Source organism: Falco naumanni, chromosome 8 (assembly GCF_017639655.2).
Source record: "Falco naumanni isolate bFalNau1 chromosome 8, bFalNau1.pat, whole genome shotgun sequence".
Lineage (NCBI taxonomy): Eukaryota > Metazoa > Chordata > Aves > Falconiformes > Falconidae > Falco > Falco naumanni.
In genome coordinates, this window is record NC_054061.1 from 7680957 (window position 1) to 7697150 (window position 16194).

General features: G+C 45.8%; 1 protein-coding gene across 2 annotated transcripts in view; it reads left to right on the top strand.

Annotated features, from left to right (window-relative positions):
• Positions 1-11345: 11345 nt before the first annotated feature.
• GRIA1 (glutamate ionotropic receptor AMPA type subunit 1) overlaps positions 11346-16194 on the top strand; it is a 125503-nt gene continuing 120654 nt past the window's right edge. For both annotated transcript variants that reach the window (XM_040604585.1, XM_040604586.1), the window contains exons 1-2: positions 11346-11592; positions 13724-13861. In XM_040604585.1, the coding sequence (XP_040460519.1) occupies positions 11511-11592; positions 13724-13861 (220 nt within the window). In that variant the 5' untranslated portion in view covers positions 11346-11510. The remainder of the gene's footprint in view (positions 11593-13723; positions 13862-16194) is intronic.

Here is a 16194-nt window from a genome sequence, read left to right on the forward strand (position 1 = left end):
CAGAGCTGTCTTTGTACACCTGCCTGGGTGAAAGGTGTTCTGCTGCAAAGGGCTGTTATCAGGGCGGGATCAGTAAAGAGGATGAGGGGATGTGAGTGATAGGTTGCCTTTGCAGATAATTGAAAGCATGTCAGAAATAGAAGCGGTTTTTAAATCGAGAGTCTTTGTGATTCTTCTCCACTTGGTGAGCCTGGGAGTTACGGAGGCTGTCACATGGTGGAGAATTAACAATTCTGATGAGAGATGCTGCCAATTTGAATTGCTTATTTGGAGACCAGGGTAGGAGGGGTGTCCATTAACCTGTCTCAGGGATTTCCTATGCCTACTTCTGGGGTGGTATGAAAGGAGCAAAGCAGCTGAAGAAATGCATTCAGAGTGCAGATACTGGTATATGCTACCCCAAAAGACCTTTTTTTTTTTTTTTTCCTTTCCTTGAGCTGATCTTATCGTTGCACTGTCAGACTGGTTTATAATGCTCTGTGCACTGGGCTGCTGGTGAGACAGTAATGAGGACAACAGCAACTGCAAGCCACTTTCTTGGAGGGCTGTAGCTTGCATAAGGGCCAGGAACTGCCGCCTTCTCTGTGATCGAAGGGTGCACCCCCATCTCTACGCTGCTCACAAATAAACTGCCACAGGGGAAATAATAGAAGCTGTGCATTGTGCTGCAAAGCATCAGCCTCAGAGATCTCTTGGGACTCCCACTTCCAACAGGAATCTTTTACAGTTACCTCGTTGGAGGCAACAAGGTCGTAGACTCCAAATGGTCAAGTCATTCAAGCATGTCCCCGTCTTCCATCAGGCCTAGCCAAGGCAGCAACGAGGGGAACTCCTGCCTGGGCTTCCCATCTCTCCTAGGACACAAGCTGCTGTTTGTGGCCCCTTCCCTACCCCTGACAGTACCACCTTGCAGCTACTGCAAGGATGTCAGGGAAACTACTGGGGGAACAAAACGTGTGTGTGAACCTTGCTGTGGAAGCTCAACTCTTCTCCAGAATTAGAGAAGTAATTTCTTCCCTGAGTTGTCTTGTCACACACGTACATGTGACTGTGAAAAGTATTCATGGACCACTCCTAACGACTAGTGCATGGGAAAGAGTCCCACCAAATGGGTTCCTCTGTGCAGCCCTCAAAGCCCTGTTGCCTCTCATTTTTAAAACTTCCTGATAGAATTTTATGTGAAATTCCTGTTAATTAAAATTAACAGATACCAATGGGCATCTAAACCCCCTGTGTGACTTTGAGAACTAAACCAGCATTCTCTGCCAGAGGGAGGGAGAGAGGGCTATTCAGTACCGCTCTCTTGAGCTTAAATTTCCCTTGGGTTTGCTTGTACGTTCCTTATAAGAGACTGAAGATTTCTCTGGAACAGCCCTCGCTCTTTCATAGTGCTGCAGTCACACAAAATAACTATGAAGTGAGCTGATTATATTCCGGGAGCTACGAGATACCACGTGTCAGATCCAAAGTGAACTAACCTTTCCACTCCCAGGTGGACAGCTCTGACCTTTTGTGATGCTGATGAGAAGCGTGGAAGAAATCATGATTAGAGGAAAATTGTGCTTTATTAACGTAGGCAGAGCAAAGAGAACTCATCATCTAAAGACCTGCCTCTAGGTGGTGGGACATGAGGAAGAAACCCAAGATGTGCGCCTGTGTTGTGCTATCATTATAACACTAATGGGAACAGGACGGAGAGATGTGTGATGGGGAATTATGCTGTTGCTGTAGAGGTTTTTTTACAGTGACAGTTCTAGCAACAGCAGACCAGGTTCCTGCTGGCTCAAAGACTCTTTATAATGCCATTTTACAGAAGTGGTATTATTTGGCAGAGGAAGGCGGGAAGTCCTGGTAACTGCAGTTGAGTTTGGTAGGTTTAATGTTGCTACGAGGTACCAGGGAGCTGTTAATGAATAGGGATATTTTGGGGGGCATCTGGTTTTGTCACAGCAATGGTGAGGCACAGGCACTGTTCTTTGCAGGTTTGGGGGGGAGGAGGGGAGCAAGAAGGGTTTTTCTTGTACTGCAAACATAGCTTCAGAAAGTGAGGAGGCTGGTGGGAGGGGAGGAAGGGTGCGGGGAGAGCAAGCAAGCACATATTATATTCCAACTGTTTCCACGGTGACATTTCATAATCACAACTCTTGGGGGAAAACGTTTCATTGCAAAAGCTGGAGGAGGCAGGACGGCTTTGTGGATGCAGCCAGAGAGGGATGGCTCTCCCAGCACCTGTGGCTCGCCGTCCAGAGGACTTGGAAGCAAGGGTCAGCTAAACTCATGAGGCTGTAGCACAAGCCCTGGGCAAGGAATTGAAATGCATAGCAGTCATCATCTCCCTCATTTTATTTCAAGGATGAACATTTATAAATAAATATGATATCATCACACTAGATAGGAAGTCTAAATATCTTCTGTTTCTTGGCAGGAATGAAGAAAAGCGAGATGTATGTAGGAAAAAGCCCATGAGATGTACAGAGCAATGCATAGTCAAATAGCTGAAAGCAGCCTGTAGTTAATGAGTTAGGTCACCAGGTCTTTCAATTCCACATTGTCTCTCTCTTTACTCGCAGTCCCGGAGTTGTAGCATGCAAGCGAGCTGCAAGCAGATGGAAACCTGCTTTTGCATCACTAGGGCTGGTTGCACGATGTCCAGAAGAAACCAGTGCTTTTCTAGCAGCGAGTCTCACAAATCAATCGGTGGCATGTTATTCATTTTACAAAGCAGCACCATGTTCACCTGAATCGCTTCCAAATGTCTGTGTTCCCCGTGTTGTTTTAGGCAGTGTACCACTTGCCATCATGCTGCTACAGATGGCAATAGCTCTTGGGGGCTTTCCTACGAGACGTGGGCAGGGAAGGTAAGGGCTGTGACAAGTACACAAGGCTTTCATGCTTGGGGACTTTCCTTTCGTTCCTGCAGCACAGAGAACTGCACTGTGAATTTCAGTCAAAGCCCTCCTGCAGGTTCTGTGAGTTTAGGCAAACTCCTTCCTCTGCCAATGTCTCGGGTGGGCTAAATATTCTTTTTCTTATATCACTGGCCACTGGTAGCTGGATGGTTGAAGTTTTCTGTGGGCAAGGTGGCATGTTGCTGTGGGTTGAATGGTGCTGCTTCTGCAGAGCTTAGTAGGAGCGTGAGATTCCTTGAGTAACAAAACTCAGTGCAGCTGCCCGAGAGTCCTAGACTGTACCAAAAGCAAGTATGCTTAGATGTATATGATTTCTAAAGCTATTACTGCATCTTTATATGCCTGAAAAAAATCTCATTCGCTCTTTTCTTTGTGACTGAAGCTGCACAGCTCTCTGCTTTTTCTGTAGGACTGCATGGAGCTCACTAATGATCTGCTCTCATCCGATTCCCACTCGCTCTAATTGCAGGCGTTGCTACACCAGGTTGCAAACTTTGTGGTGCTTCAGCTGACGTCGTATTTCTGATCTGTTCTTTCTGTCCTGTCTTGGTCTGTTGTTGGGAATACAAAGGAAGTCTAGCTTTTTGTTTGTAATACAACACTGATCTATGCTTGTGATGTACAGAAAGTCTTGGGCAAAAATCTTGATGAGCACAGAAAGTCTCTAAATATGGGACACCTTCGGAAACACACAGTGTAACAGGGCCTGTATCATCTTTCTTATCTCTCCCTTCCAGCCTGGGAAACAGGATGATTCTTTAAAGATGATATTTGTTTCAGATTATATCCTTAGCTCGCTCTCATTTCTATGGTGTCTGAAGGATGAAGAGGAGAAATTACAGATAACCTACAGATCCTCATCCACCCACTAAGCGTTACAGCACTCTGCCCAGGTAGAGCAGCCTGACAGCGACAGCGCAGCTGAAGACCTGGCTATAGAGTGTCCGTACAAAGCAGTTCCCCTGCCCTAGCCCATTGCACAGGGGAGAGCAGCTGCTGCTGCTGCCGACCGTGTCCTCTCCCCCTCCAGTTACACCTCTGCAGGGCTCGCAGCAGCGCGCTGGCACAGCACAGTGACTAGCCACGCTGCGGAGCCACGGAGGGCTCGGATGCTCCGGCAGAGAAGAGAAAAGCTGGGACATCCCACTGCTATGGACCTCCGCCACACATTTGTAGAAAATTACTTTGTGGAACTTAAAAACTGGGTTTGGAGCTATAGAAATGGATCAAAGACACACCTGATGGAGTGCCTGTAGGCCAGGCAGTACTTTGACTACCTGGAGCTCCTTATTCCCTGCTTATCTCTGCTTTCAGCTAAGTGGTGCTCGTCTTTTCATTCTCCTCTCTCCAGCTGTAATGATTTTCTGTGTCCCGTCCTCAAGCCTTTCTGTTTCTTCTCTGTGCTTTCTCTGAGAAAGGATGGGTGCTGAATTTCCTATTTATTCAGAAACTCTACAAATCTCAGTTTATTCCTCTTCTTAACTGAAATCAAAAGCATTTTGCTGTCACATCCACTAAGAATTGAAACAACTTTTCACATAAAATTACATAGCAGTATTTCGTATCACAGTGACTTTTTCTTCTGATGTTTTTTTGAGGGAGTTCAGTTTATTTGTGCAGGGTCCACGTGTGCAAATAAAGAAAATGCCTCCCTGTGGACTTTTCACAGGTGTCTGTCTCCAGTCAGTTATCAGCCCTTCTGAAAGCCAACCCATTTAATACGTGCAGAGCTAATGTGTGATGCTCCACGTTACAAGCGAGACCAACACAGACAGGCAGGATTTTGCGTGATTGTGTGGTTTGATCCAACATCGCAATTCCTATTTCCCTCTCAGATAAAGGATGGGTAGCAATTAAGGAATGAGGAGAAGTGACTTATCTGTATTGATTGCAGAAATTAGTGACAGAAAGACACTGATAATTCTGGTGGGTTTTTAGGTTTTCTCTTTTGTGCATAGACTTCCCCCTTCCCAGCTGGTAGCAGCAGCGTGCTACAGTAGGATGTGATGCAAGGACTGGAAATTGATGCTTCTTTTCTTGACTCAGTTACTCCAGTTCAAAGCTTTGATTCCTTTGACTATTAGAAAGGCCAAGATCAGCCACCCTAAAGCACAGCCCACATGTTTGTTTATCTCATGTGTTAGCAAAGCAGCCTGGGAAACGCTGAGCCAGATGGTAATGATGGGATCTTAGCAAGGCTGTTTGAATTCCGGCAATTGCTGCTGCTGTTTTTTGGGTTTTTTTCTTCCTAAATCAGCATCCTTTTATCTTCCTCATTTCACGTTTGTTTTCTGCGTGTCTTGGGTTTGATGCCAGGGATTGAAAATGAGGGTTGATTCATATATCAATATTAAACTGCATAATCACCTCAATCATTATTTGACTTCATCTGGAGCATTCACAATGTTTCAGGAACTTTGAGTGAAAGAAAACTTTGTTGCGTATACGAACGTTTGACTGATCTATTGACAACCAGAATTTCTGATTTAGGTTACATCCCCTGCGTCTGGCTTTTCACAGTAAATAATCCTCTTACCATAGCTTTTCAACATTATTTTTTTTCAATGCTCGTAATTTATTTGTTTTTCCATTCAACGAGAAAATAACATGACAGCACAATCTGTGGCAATAATCTGAGGGGGTATTACATTCTCCAGCAACAGTAGACCTGCTGTAACTTTAATGTATTACCAGTAATTTCTGCTTCCTCTGGCGGGGCTTAGAGAAACATAAGGTGCTTTAATAACAAACAGGGATCCACCCACAACTCTGATTTATGTTTATGACTCAGCAAAGAATGTAAACTGAGACTAGGGCACAGAGTGTTTCTATAAGTAGTTATAAATCAACCACTCGCCAGGGGGGGAAGATTACGAGCAGCCTTCCCCGTGTGAGGAAGAGAGCATTTGGGGGTTGCAGATGGCAAGGTCTGGTTTCAGGGGAGTCAGTAAAGGGGTCAGTCGAGATTCATCACAGGGAGTTTTGTAGTGTTTTCATGAGTGCTCACGTAGATGTTGACCCAGTGCCAGGCTGTTTGTGTTATTGTCTATCTGAACTGTCCCTAGTCGAGCATGTCAAGTCCATTTGGTGGAAGAAAAGGCATCACCAACAGGTCATCTGGATGGCGGGACAAGCAACTCTGGAAAATAAAGCTGCAGATCCGAATTGGTAACGTTTGATGCTTGTACTCGATTTGGTGTGCTGCTTACATCTTTCCTTGACTCCAGGCAAGCCCCTGGCCCCTCTGTGCCGCAGGCTGCCCATCCAGCCGCGCTGGGTAGGGGTGATGCCCGGCTCGTGGGACCCCACGGCGCTCTCCAGGCTGATCGTATCCCATGGGTGCTCCGAGCCAGAGCACGGCATCCATTTGCCAGCTGCTGCTCGTGAATTTCCAGCTGAAGGGTGCACAGTGTTTTCAGTGCCACTCTGATTGACGGGTTTATCTTCCAGTCCATTTACTTACTTAATTATCCCACAGTGAGCAAGAAGTCATTTCTTATAAATATGGTAATAAGCCGATCAGGATGACAACAGAAGCACATTCTCGTACAGTTTGTGGGAAAAGCAGACTTTTCCCAGTTTCTGTTCGCATCAGGCTTCCCCCATCAGCAGTCAGTAAATTAAGAAATAGGATCTGGTGACCTTAAAACATTGACCCCCAGATGTTTGGCATCAGTCAGGACCTGCTTGGAGCTATCCTTATCTTTGGTGTCATCCCTTGTTCCACAACTTTGCTTTCTAGTGCACACTGGAATAGGATGAAGCTCATGTTTTCTTTAACTTCTCTGACTGGCTTCTGGGATGTCAAAACTTTTCATTTGAAAACTCCAGCTGCCGTGTAAAAGAGAGGAGCCATAGACACTTCAGACCTGACTCATTGATAGGGGGAGATGTTTTCTGCCTGATGCCAAACATTGCTGAAGCTATTTTTGTAAAGGAAATTCTACCAAAAATTGTTTGTCAACTACAGTTTGTAAATGCTGATTTTCAGTGGTGTAAATAATACCTGCCAGGTTTAAAAGATTGAAGCAAGTGTCTGATGCTAAAATCAACCACATAAGCATGCAGGGAAATGACCGCAAAGAGGCTGAAGACCCCCTGGATTACCTCAGTAGAAATTTTCCGAATAAGGATGACTGAAGGGCTAAGGGCTTGTTTGCTTGTCCAGAATCCCCGTGTGGGCTGCAACCTGCTTTAAAAACCATGATGGGGGTGCAATGGGGTGCAGAGCTGCTCCTGCCCCTCTGCAACAGCTCCACATGCCAGCATGCATCCCCGAGCTGTGCCGCCCTCCTGCCTGGCTGATCCTGCGAGCGCGTGTGTGCGCGTACAGCACACGTACGATTCCCTCACCGTGTCTATCAGTGTCATTTTCGTGTGGGTGGCACCAGTGACTGTGCATATGTTCGCTGGGTGTAGGTGCACGGAGGGCTATCTGCACACACACCTCCCGGTACGTCAGTGCTGTGAATGGAGGGAGCTGTCTCACCCCTTTTCCTTTTTGATCACTACCAAATTTTCCTCGTTTTGAATTTCTGGAGTCTGTCCTCCCGGCACCTGTGCTATGATCATCCCTTGAGAGGTACATTATCCAAAATAACAAAATTGAGGTGAACGAGGCAGGGAAAGAAATGCATGCGACTCCATTAGCATTCATTTATGCCAAGGCTCTGCGAAACCCATATGAGAGTCTGTGTTGTTTGGAGTTTATTTAAATTAATCACTGTAATTACATCTTGCTTTTTACCAAAAGCCTCCTATAGAGATTGTCCAGCTAGAAAATAAAAGGAATTTCAGAAATAGTAGTATTTCAATAGCTCTTTAAAGACATTCAGGAGCATCATGTAAAACACAGTGGGCACTGGGGGAAATAATTCTGCTGGGAGGTCGGACGGATGCCGAGTTCTGTTGATTTCCTCATTTTTCAGGGCTGGAGGCTTCTGCATGTGAATGAGTCCTTTGTTTTTCCAAGGCTTCTGGTACAGAAATATATCTGTTGCAACAACCGCTTATTTCCTATCCTGGAAACAAAAGCTCTGATGGTGAAGGCAGACCGTTCTGCTCGTGTGGACAACTCCACATCATGCAAAGCAGAGCAAAGAGGAAGGTGGCAGACAGCCGCCTCGGAGACAAGATTCTCTGGTGTGCAAAACCTTGGAGCAGAAATGGGTGAGAACAAAGGTCATCGCCCAGTACATCAAGGTCAGCTCCAGGCAGAACACAACGCGAACAGTAGCTCTGATGTATTCATTTTCTTATTCCTCTGTCTGGCAAAGATCTTAAGTGAACCAGCTACACTCTTAAAATTCTTTTATGGTATTTCTTACCTTAAATTAGGTGGCTTTTTTTTTTTTTTTTTTTTTTTTTTTAGGACATGTCTTTACCTAATTCTTTACACTCAGTTGGCAGGGATTAATCTCAAGACATGGTTGGGTATTTGCTATTAACCACTAGATGCCTGCTTGTCCCACCTATGTCTTAAGAACATTTTGATACAAAATACAGGTCTTCAAAACTCCACTCCCTGATATTTTCAGTTTCCCCTGATCAAGATGGGACTGTGCAATATACTTATATGCTATATTGAATTATTTTCTTGGGTATCTGAAAGGAGGAATAAGCTCTTTAAATTGTTCTTAGGAACCCAGGTAATTCAATTGGGCTTTTCTCTCAGAAGACCAGTGGATTGATCTGTGTTTCTGTTTTGACCACTTTTGTGATATTGAAGAGTTTCATCAGTTTCCCAAGACTTAATCTGGTGTTTAGCCAAAGGTTCAGAAGCTATATTGTTTTGATATTGATTTAAAGAACCTTCAGAACAGCTAGAGTTAATTCCTAATATCCTTGTGCTAAAAAAGTCTGAATAAAATGCTGTAATCTATAGGGAAAAAGGAAATTAATATCTTCTTAAAACAATGATCTTATTATTACTTATCTTGTTAAATTGTGGTGAGGTTCTCCTTGTTAAGCCACCTGCTCTTTGAAAGGTTTATAGACAAAAGCAGCATTATTAATTAATGTGACTCTGCAAGCTTTTTGTGAGCTATTACAGTATTTTATTGTTATGGCTACTATTTTTATTATCGGATAGGCTGTTTGGGAGTTTTGAAAATGTGCTAACATCTTTCCATTGCACTGGTTATCCTTCAGTGGCTTTCTTCAGATTATAAATGCAGCTGTTTCTATTAAATTCTAGATGGAAAGCAAGAGCCCATAAAACCTATCAGCAGGTTATTTTAGCCTCAGATCACTATTGCTTAAATTATACAAGGAGTGAAATGGAAGTCTGATGAAGGTGCAACCTATCAACAGCAGATGCAAATTTGTTGTGCTTGAATACGACTTTGGGCTGCCAGTCACCCAGGCAGTGAGGCAGCATAGGAGCATCCTTTGGCCACCTGTACCTGACTCCTGAGTGCTAGAACAATTGCTCTACTGAACCTGACGTCTCTGGCACCAAGAGTCATTTCCCTGGTCGAGGTGGTTTGGGGAAAAAAGGAATCCATCCTAGAAGGATGTTTTATTGCTTGCCATAAGGAAGCTGCAAGTCTTCTGGGCTCTGTTTTTTGCATTGTGACTCCACATACTGTCCTTGTAAGAGTCCACAAAGTTGCAGGCATCAGTGCAACTCGTCACTGATGCAAGGTGTTAAGAGTATAGTACTGAGACCCTATACCTACTCTGATATTTACATAGGTGTTTAAGCATTTTGTCATCCCAGAAATCACAGTGAAATTCATAAAACTGGCTAGGAAGAGGCTAAAGATCCCAAACTCTTACTTGCAGAGATGAAATTCTGCAAGGATCGTGGTCCATTCTCATTTACCCATAGCCCCATGAGAGATGATTTTCCAGTCGTCATGTTTAGCTGTGGAAATAGTGCATGACCACATATGATGCTGCTTTAACCAAGGACTCTGTCGTAGCTGGCAAGAAGGGCTGTATGGAGAAATAAAACTGTTGTAAATCTCTTTCAGAGGAAATAGAGGATCTGCCAACAAAAAGATGCTACAACCTTTGTTTTGAAGACTATTCTGTCCATAAAAGGCTTGAGGATGTACAAAGCAGTGTTGCCCCTGCACCATAAAGTTATGTCACACCTGGGCCCTGTGGCCAACAGGGAATGTCTCCGTGCTGCTGCAGATTTTGTAGGATTTGGTCACATCCCATTTCGATTATCCCACTCTGCAGAGTTCCCATTTATCCAACTGTTCCTTATGCAGGAGCAATTCCCAACCTTGGAACACTGGTCACTGCTCTTCAATGCTCTTCCAATTTAACCACATGATTTTGGAGATGGGGAGTGGGGACCAGGGCAAGGCACCCTACATCAAACCAAGACACGGGGCATCCGAGTCCTATTTCTAATTCTGCCCTAACCATCCTTTTTCCTTTCTGTTTCCTTTCTGCTGTTTACCCCTTGTGTATATGAAGGCTGCAGCTGGTAAGGCAGAATCTCTGTGCTTGGTCATGAGTATTCGGGTTCTGGCACAAGAGGCATCAAATTTGGTTTGGGACTTTGTGTGTTTCAGAGGGAAATGGGTGAATCGTCCCTCCTTTCTGAGATAGTTATGGCTCCATGTTCACAGCATTTCTTCCTCAAATATTTCTAAATCTCAAGTTGTGCCTAGGAGCTGTTTTTAATTGTTGTTACTTTTATTGATTTTTGTTCTTCTCCTTTTGTTTTCGAGCAAAGCTCCTGATGGTCAAATAGCTTCAACCTCACTAGAACCACCACATAACAGCTCCTATAATGATCCAGGCTAAAACAGCCCCCTAATTTCAGAAGCCTGCCCTATCGGGTGGTGCTGGTGAGCACAGATTCCTCCACATCAAGCACAGGGATGAAAAGTCTCACAGGTTAACGGTGGGCAGGAAAAGTCAATGAGGAAAGTGATGGGGCCGGGAGTGGTGGTGGAGTGTCCTTTTTTCATCCTTTGGGATCTCCTGCCTGTTGCTCCAAAATCCTTCCTTCCAAGACACGTTTGCAGGGTGCGACCCTCATTTGTTACTCTAATGAGCCAGGCTGTAGAGACTGATCTGCTCAACTCCTGGACCCAGGGGCGAGAGCCCAGGTGGGGAAGGTTAGATCAGAGGCAAAGGAGCTTCAGCCCTTTCTCTAGAGGAGTTTGCCACCTACTGATTTGCAGGTTCCTCCTAGCTCCTGCCCAGAGAAGTTGAGGGGGAAAGCCAGGAATTTAGGGGTAGGTGGGAATTGCCCTTAGAGACCCCAGCTGGGACCCCGGGGGACCATAACCGGGGGGCGAGGTGGGATGCGATACCCAGCTGTTGAGCTCCAACTGGGAGAAGGGAAATGAGCTGAGTGGAAGCGCCCGGTTGTGTGTGTGTGTGTGTGTGGTGTGTGGCGGGGGAGGGATGTGGATGAGGAGCGGGCTCTCTCTTTCTCACGGGGCTCAGTTAATCCTGCTGCCAGGCGGTGTTAAGCAGCAGTCTCGGCGCTGGATTCCGAGCAAGGGAGACGCGCAACCCTGAAGGCGCAGCAGAGGGGAGGCGAGAGAGGCAGCTAAAGAGAGCAGAGCGGGGGAAAAATCAAATCTATGCTTGGAACTGGGCTTCTTTTTCGCCAATGCAAAAGGGAATATGCAGCACATTTTTGCCTTCTTCTGCACCAGTTTCCTAGGGGCGGTGTTAGGGGCCAATTTCCCCAACAATATCCAGATAGGTGAGTGCAGAGCTCGGGGCTGGTTGGGAGTGATGCTCCCCATCAAGTGGGTAGGGATGGAGGGGGGGTGCTGGGGGAAAACTGACCCGTTCATTTACTTGCAAAAGCAAAATATGTGTGTGTGTATGTATGTGTGAGAGAGGGCAATGGGGTGAACCGCGAGGGCTGGATTTGTGCGTTGGTACCAGATTTGCAAGAACAGAGATGTATCAATTTGGCTTTGGGGGAGGGGAAGATTTGGAATAAATGCCTGCACACACACCAACACAGGAAGAAAAGTGCCTCTGAAATGGAGGAAGCACGAAAAAAATATCTGTTTCTTGCTCTGAGAAATGCCTGGGTTGCCATTGTGCGCTGCTGCATTTGCAAAATGAGGGGTTGCATTATACATTTTTGTGAGGATGCTCTCATCTGTAGGTAACTGGGACGAGAGGTAACAAACAGACGCGCTCTGTTGTTGTTGCTAAAGAATAAGGCCAGAGCTATCGGAGGAAGATTTTGCATTGAAGTCTCTTCATTTCATGTTACTTGCTTCCCCTGCACACCAGCAGTGCCTGTTTGATTCCTTTCTCCCTTCCTGTAACTTCTCAGTGTTCCTCTTCTTCCCTCCCTCCCTCCCCAGGTTTATTATTACTCTCCCATTGATCTTTATTGATGATGGTTTGTAGCCTAGCCCCGAATTCTCTTCCCTTGCATGCCGGTTTCCTTTCCCGCCTCCCTTCTCTTTACAATGCCAATCAATTGCTAATCCACCAAGTTCAGGCAACTCCTGCCTGAGTCCAGCTGCACAATCGGTGCTTTTATTGCTGTTGATGCTGCATCCCTCTCTCCCTCCCTTCCTGTCTCCCCTTTACCCCAAATTTGTTCAACATCCCAGATTTTTTCCCGTTCAACGAACATATAATAGCTTAACTGAGCTACTAGCAGCTTGTTCCTCTGACACCCAAGATTAGGCTAGGGGGTGGGAATAACGGGGGAGGCGGGGGTGGGGGGTGCATATTCATGCACAAACAGCCCTTCTCCACACAAAGAGATACCATCTATGCTAAAGATGTGCAAAATGCCGATAGCAGGTCCTTGCATATTTGTTTCTTTCCCAAGCCATCTGCCCTGGAGGGTGGGCATTGATACTTTCTGCTGCTTTATTTTAATTTTACCTTGTTGCTAAGTGCTTTGTTTCCCTACTTGTAAAACGTCAATAGCGGTGCTCCCTTTAAATACATATAGATTACGAGACAGTCTGAATTAATAGCATCGTTCTGGAAGCTGTGAAGGGATCTGCCGCTAGCCAAGTTTCCTGCTGGGGGAGCAGCAGGAAACTTTTCCTAGGGCTGGGTTACCGCAGCACTTTGTTCCCGGTCCATGGGAGGAGCAAGTCTCTGAGCTTGAGTCCAGCCTGGTCCCAGTTCCTATCCTGTTTATGTCATCCTGTGGTTCTGGGCTTCTCGGTGCTTCTGCTCAGATAGATCCTTTTGGGGACCAACTTTTGATTTCCTTCCCTCTTTGAGGCTGGCCACTGTCACCTGTTAAATGTAGGGGTTTTCCATGCAGCAAACTTGCAGTAGCAGCAGTCGTTTGGCCATGGGTCCCACATCCCTCTGGCTTTCGCAGCCCTGTCCCCATCCACCCAGTGTTGCGCCTGTGGGGCTGGGCTCAGCCAGTCTGACCTGCACGTGGGGGAACCACTGCACCCCTCCTGGAGCAGGCGCCTGCTCATAGCAGGGTTTAAACCAAGCCTAATTATAAGTGAGGGGAGGAGGAAGACAGGCTCTCACTCCCCCTTTATAAAGGTAACATTGACTGCGCTTCCAGTTCTCTTCCCTGAAGTTGTAGGGATGAGGAGGTTGAGCCAAACCCCATGGTTCATCCTGAGCAGGCTGCCGGGCCCAGGGATGCATCAGAGCTCCTGTATGTGATCCAGGCATTACATAAGGCATGGGCTGGGAAGGCTTTCTGCTCCCAGCCTGTCTGCAGCGGGCACAAACCCAGCGGTCCCGTGTGCTGGAGGGCTCCTGGGGCACTTCCCGGGCTGGGGAGCCATAGCCTCTGCTCGCAGGAATATTTTGGACTGAGGAGGTTGCTAATACAGGTGCATATAAGACTTTCCTTCTTGTTCTGTTTCTCTCCCCAGGGGGGTTATTTCCTAATCAACAATCCCAGGAACATGCGGCTTTTAGGTTTGCACTGTCTCAGCTCACGGAACCCCCTAAGCTCCTTCCCCAGATCGACATTGTGAACATTAGTGACAGCTTTGAAATGACATACACCTGTAAGTAGTGGCATTTGCCATGCTTTCTCTTACTTTGGTTTCTTTATTCGTGATTGGGTTTTTGTGCCTGAAATATGGGACATCTTGTTCCCGATGCGTAACTCATCTTTAGGGTCCATGCAAGAAAACCACACACACACGGGCAAAGGATTTCTGAATCACTTTGGTTTGTGCTAAAACATAGAGGTGAGGTAGTGCTGCAGTTATTCAGCATTTCTCTTTCAGTGCTTCCAAAGTGGTATAAAACCCCCGACAATTCCTTTCTTCTTGTTTCTTTAACCTGTGCCTGACTCATTATGTTGAGGTTTCGTTCCCGTATTTCCTAGACCTGTGATGTACAATGAAGACACCCCTTTTCACCCACGGGGTGCACAGAAGTCTCTGTTTAGTGTGAACAGCTTCTTCTACAGCCCCAGTTTAGCTGTCTGTCCTCCTGATTTAAGAAAGACCTAGCAGAAAACAACAGCAGAGGCCAGACCCACTGTAAGGGGCATACCTAATAATGACAGAGAGGGAAGAGAATTTCAAGAACTTGCAAAATCATTGGCTCTAAAAACAAGTATTAAAGACTGAATTTGCATCACAGAGTCAATCCTAGGATGTATCTGCACCCTGCTGAAGCACAGTACATTAGCTGTGCTGTTCCTGTTAGATGATACAGTTGAGGAAAGAAAAAACTGGCTTGCCAGGTAAAGCCAAGATGAGCAGCGACAAATAAGACCAGGAGGGAACCAGAGGAAAACAAAACTGTAACGCAGCCCTGTGGTTGCATTAGAGGCTGTTGCAGTATTTGCCTCCCTTGAAGCACGTGGCATGGTGCTGAGCACGAGGGGCTTGCACTGCCGAGATGCAACGTACAAATAATTTGTCGGTTCAACCTGGTGTCAGACACTGCTTTCACTCTCTAAGCCAGTGTGTATATGAGGGGTGCCAGGAGGGACTGGAGGAACCCTTCCCTTTGTAAAGCCCGTTGGATTGTTGTTGGCTTACATCCGTAGTATCCTTTTGATTCACCAAAATATCCTCTCTGCAGTTTAGTCAGGTGGAGAGCGGGGTAGAGGTGGACACAAACTGTTCTTTCTGCTAAGAAATACAGAGAAGGGAAAAATGTTTTCCTGCAAAAAGAACTAGGAATGTACAGGAAGAGAATTAATAAGGCTCCTTAAAGAAAAAAAAAAAGAAGAAATAATTGTGATTTTTTCTGTTGGAGGGTTAGCAAATACAAGATTGCAGGAATTTACTGACAAGTATGACCTAGGAGAGAGAAGTAACAATTTGGCCACACTTTCATTGGGGTGTCTAATGACGCACCTAAAGATTTTCGATTTTCCTTAATATCCTTCTATTTGCCAACTACAAGGTTTCCATCAAGGAAGAGCAACTATTTCAGCTCAATCCAATGGCACTTCCTTGGCAGGAAAACTAGACAAATAGAAGAAAAAAGACAGACCTTGTATCTATCAAGGGAAAGCGTCACCCACCTGGGGTAGAGTTGCTGACTGTGGCTGGGGATGAGCTATTTCAGTGCTGATAGCAGGAAGAAAGCAGAAACTGCAAGAATATCACTAGAATAAATTCTCCATCTGCGCATAGTTTTCCCTCCCTCTCTATGCCTGCCACTAATGGCTTTGTTTACAGCATTGACGTTGACAGCAAGACCGTGATACTAGTTATGCTTCAGAAATCTGTCATTAGTACCAGAGGGGCAGGGGTGGTCTCACAAAAGCTGAATGGAAGACAGCCTCCCAGAGGATGTTATATTTGAGCTCTATGTAGGGCACATTGTCCTAGATCAGACCAGCAGAGCACTCTGCACAGTCCAACTTCACTTGTCCTCATTTTTCTTTTCTTATAATTAAAAACTTCCAAAGTTCTCCCAGACTATGGAAGGCAGCATTTGTTTTGTAAGCACAAAAGAAGGTGTTATTCCATGTACCCTAGGGGGCAAAAAAACCACACCAACCGAAAAAAATAGGCTGTTAGGAGACCTGGTTTTAGTACCTTAGGGCTGGAGTGAAACTTTTGCCAGGAATTGTCTCCTTCCTCATCTTCCAGCAAGTTCCTTTCCCGGTTGCCCATATTAGATACCAGCAGAAAGATCTGTTTATTTACAGAGAATAAGAACCCTGCCCACACAGTGGTCCTTATCTTCTGAGAAAAGACTGGCCATGCTACCAGTTAAAAGTAACAGGGTTTGTTCCCATGGAGATAGAGAACACAGCATTTCCTTGTCACTGGCATTACCTGCTTCTCTGGTGGTTGAGTCAAGGGTGTTTGGACCCTGGAAACCTGGTGCTGCCCCTGTCAGGGGCTCCAGTTGGACATCTGAGGAA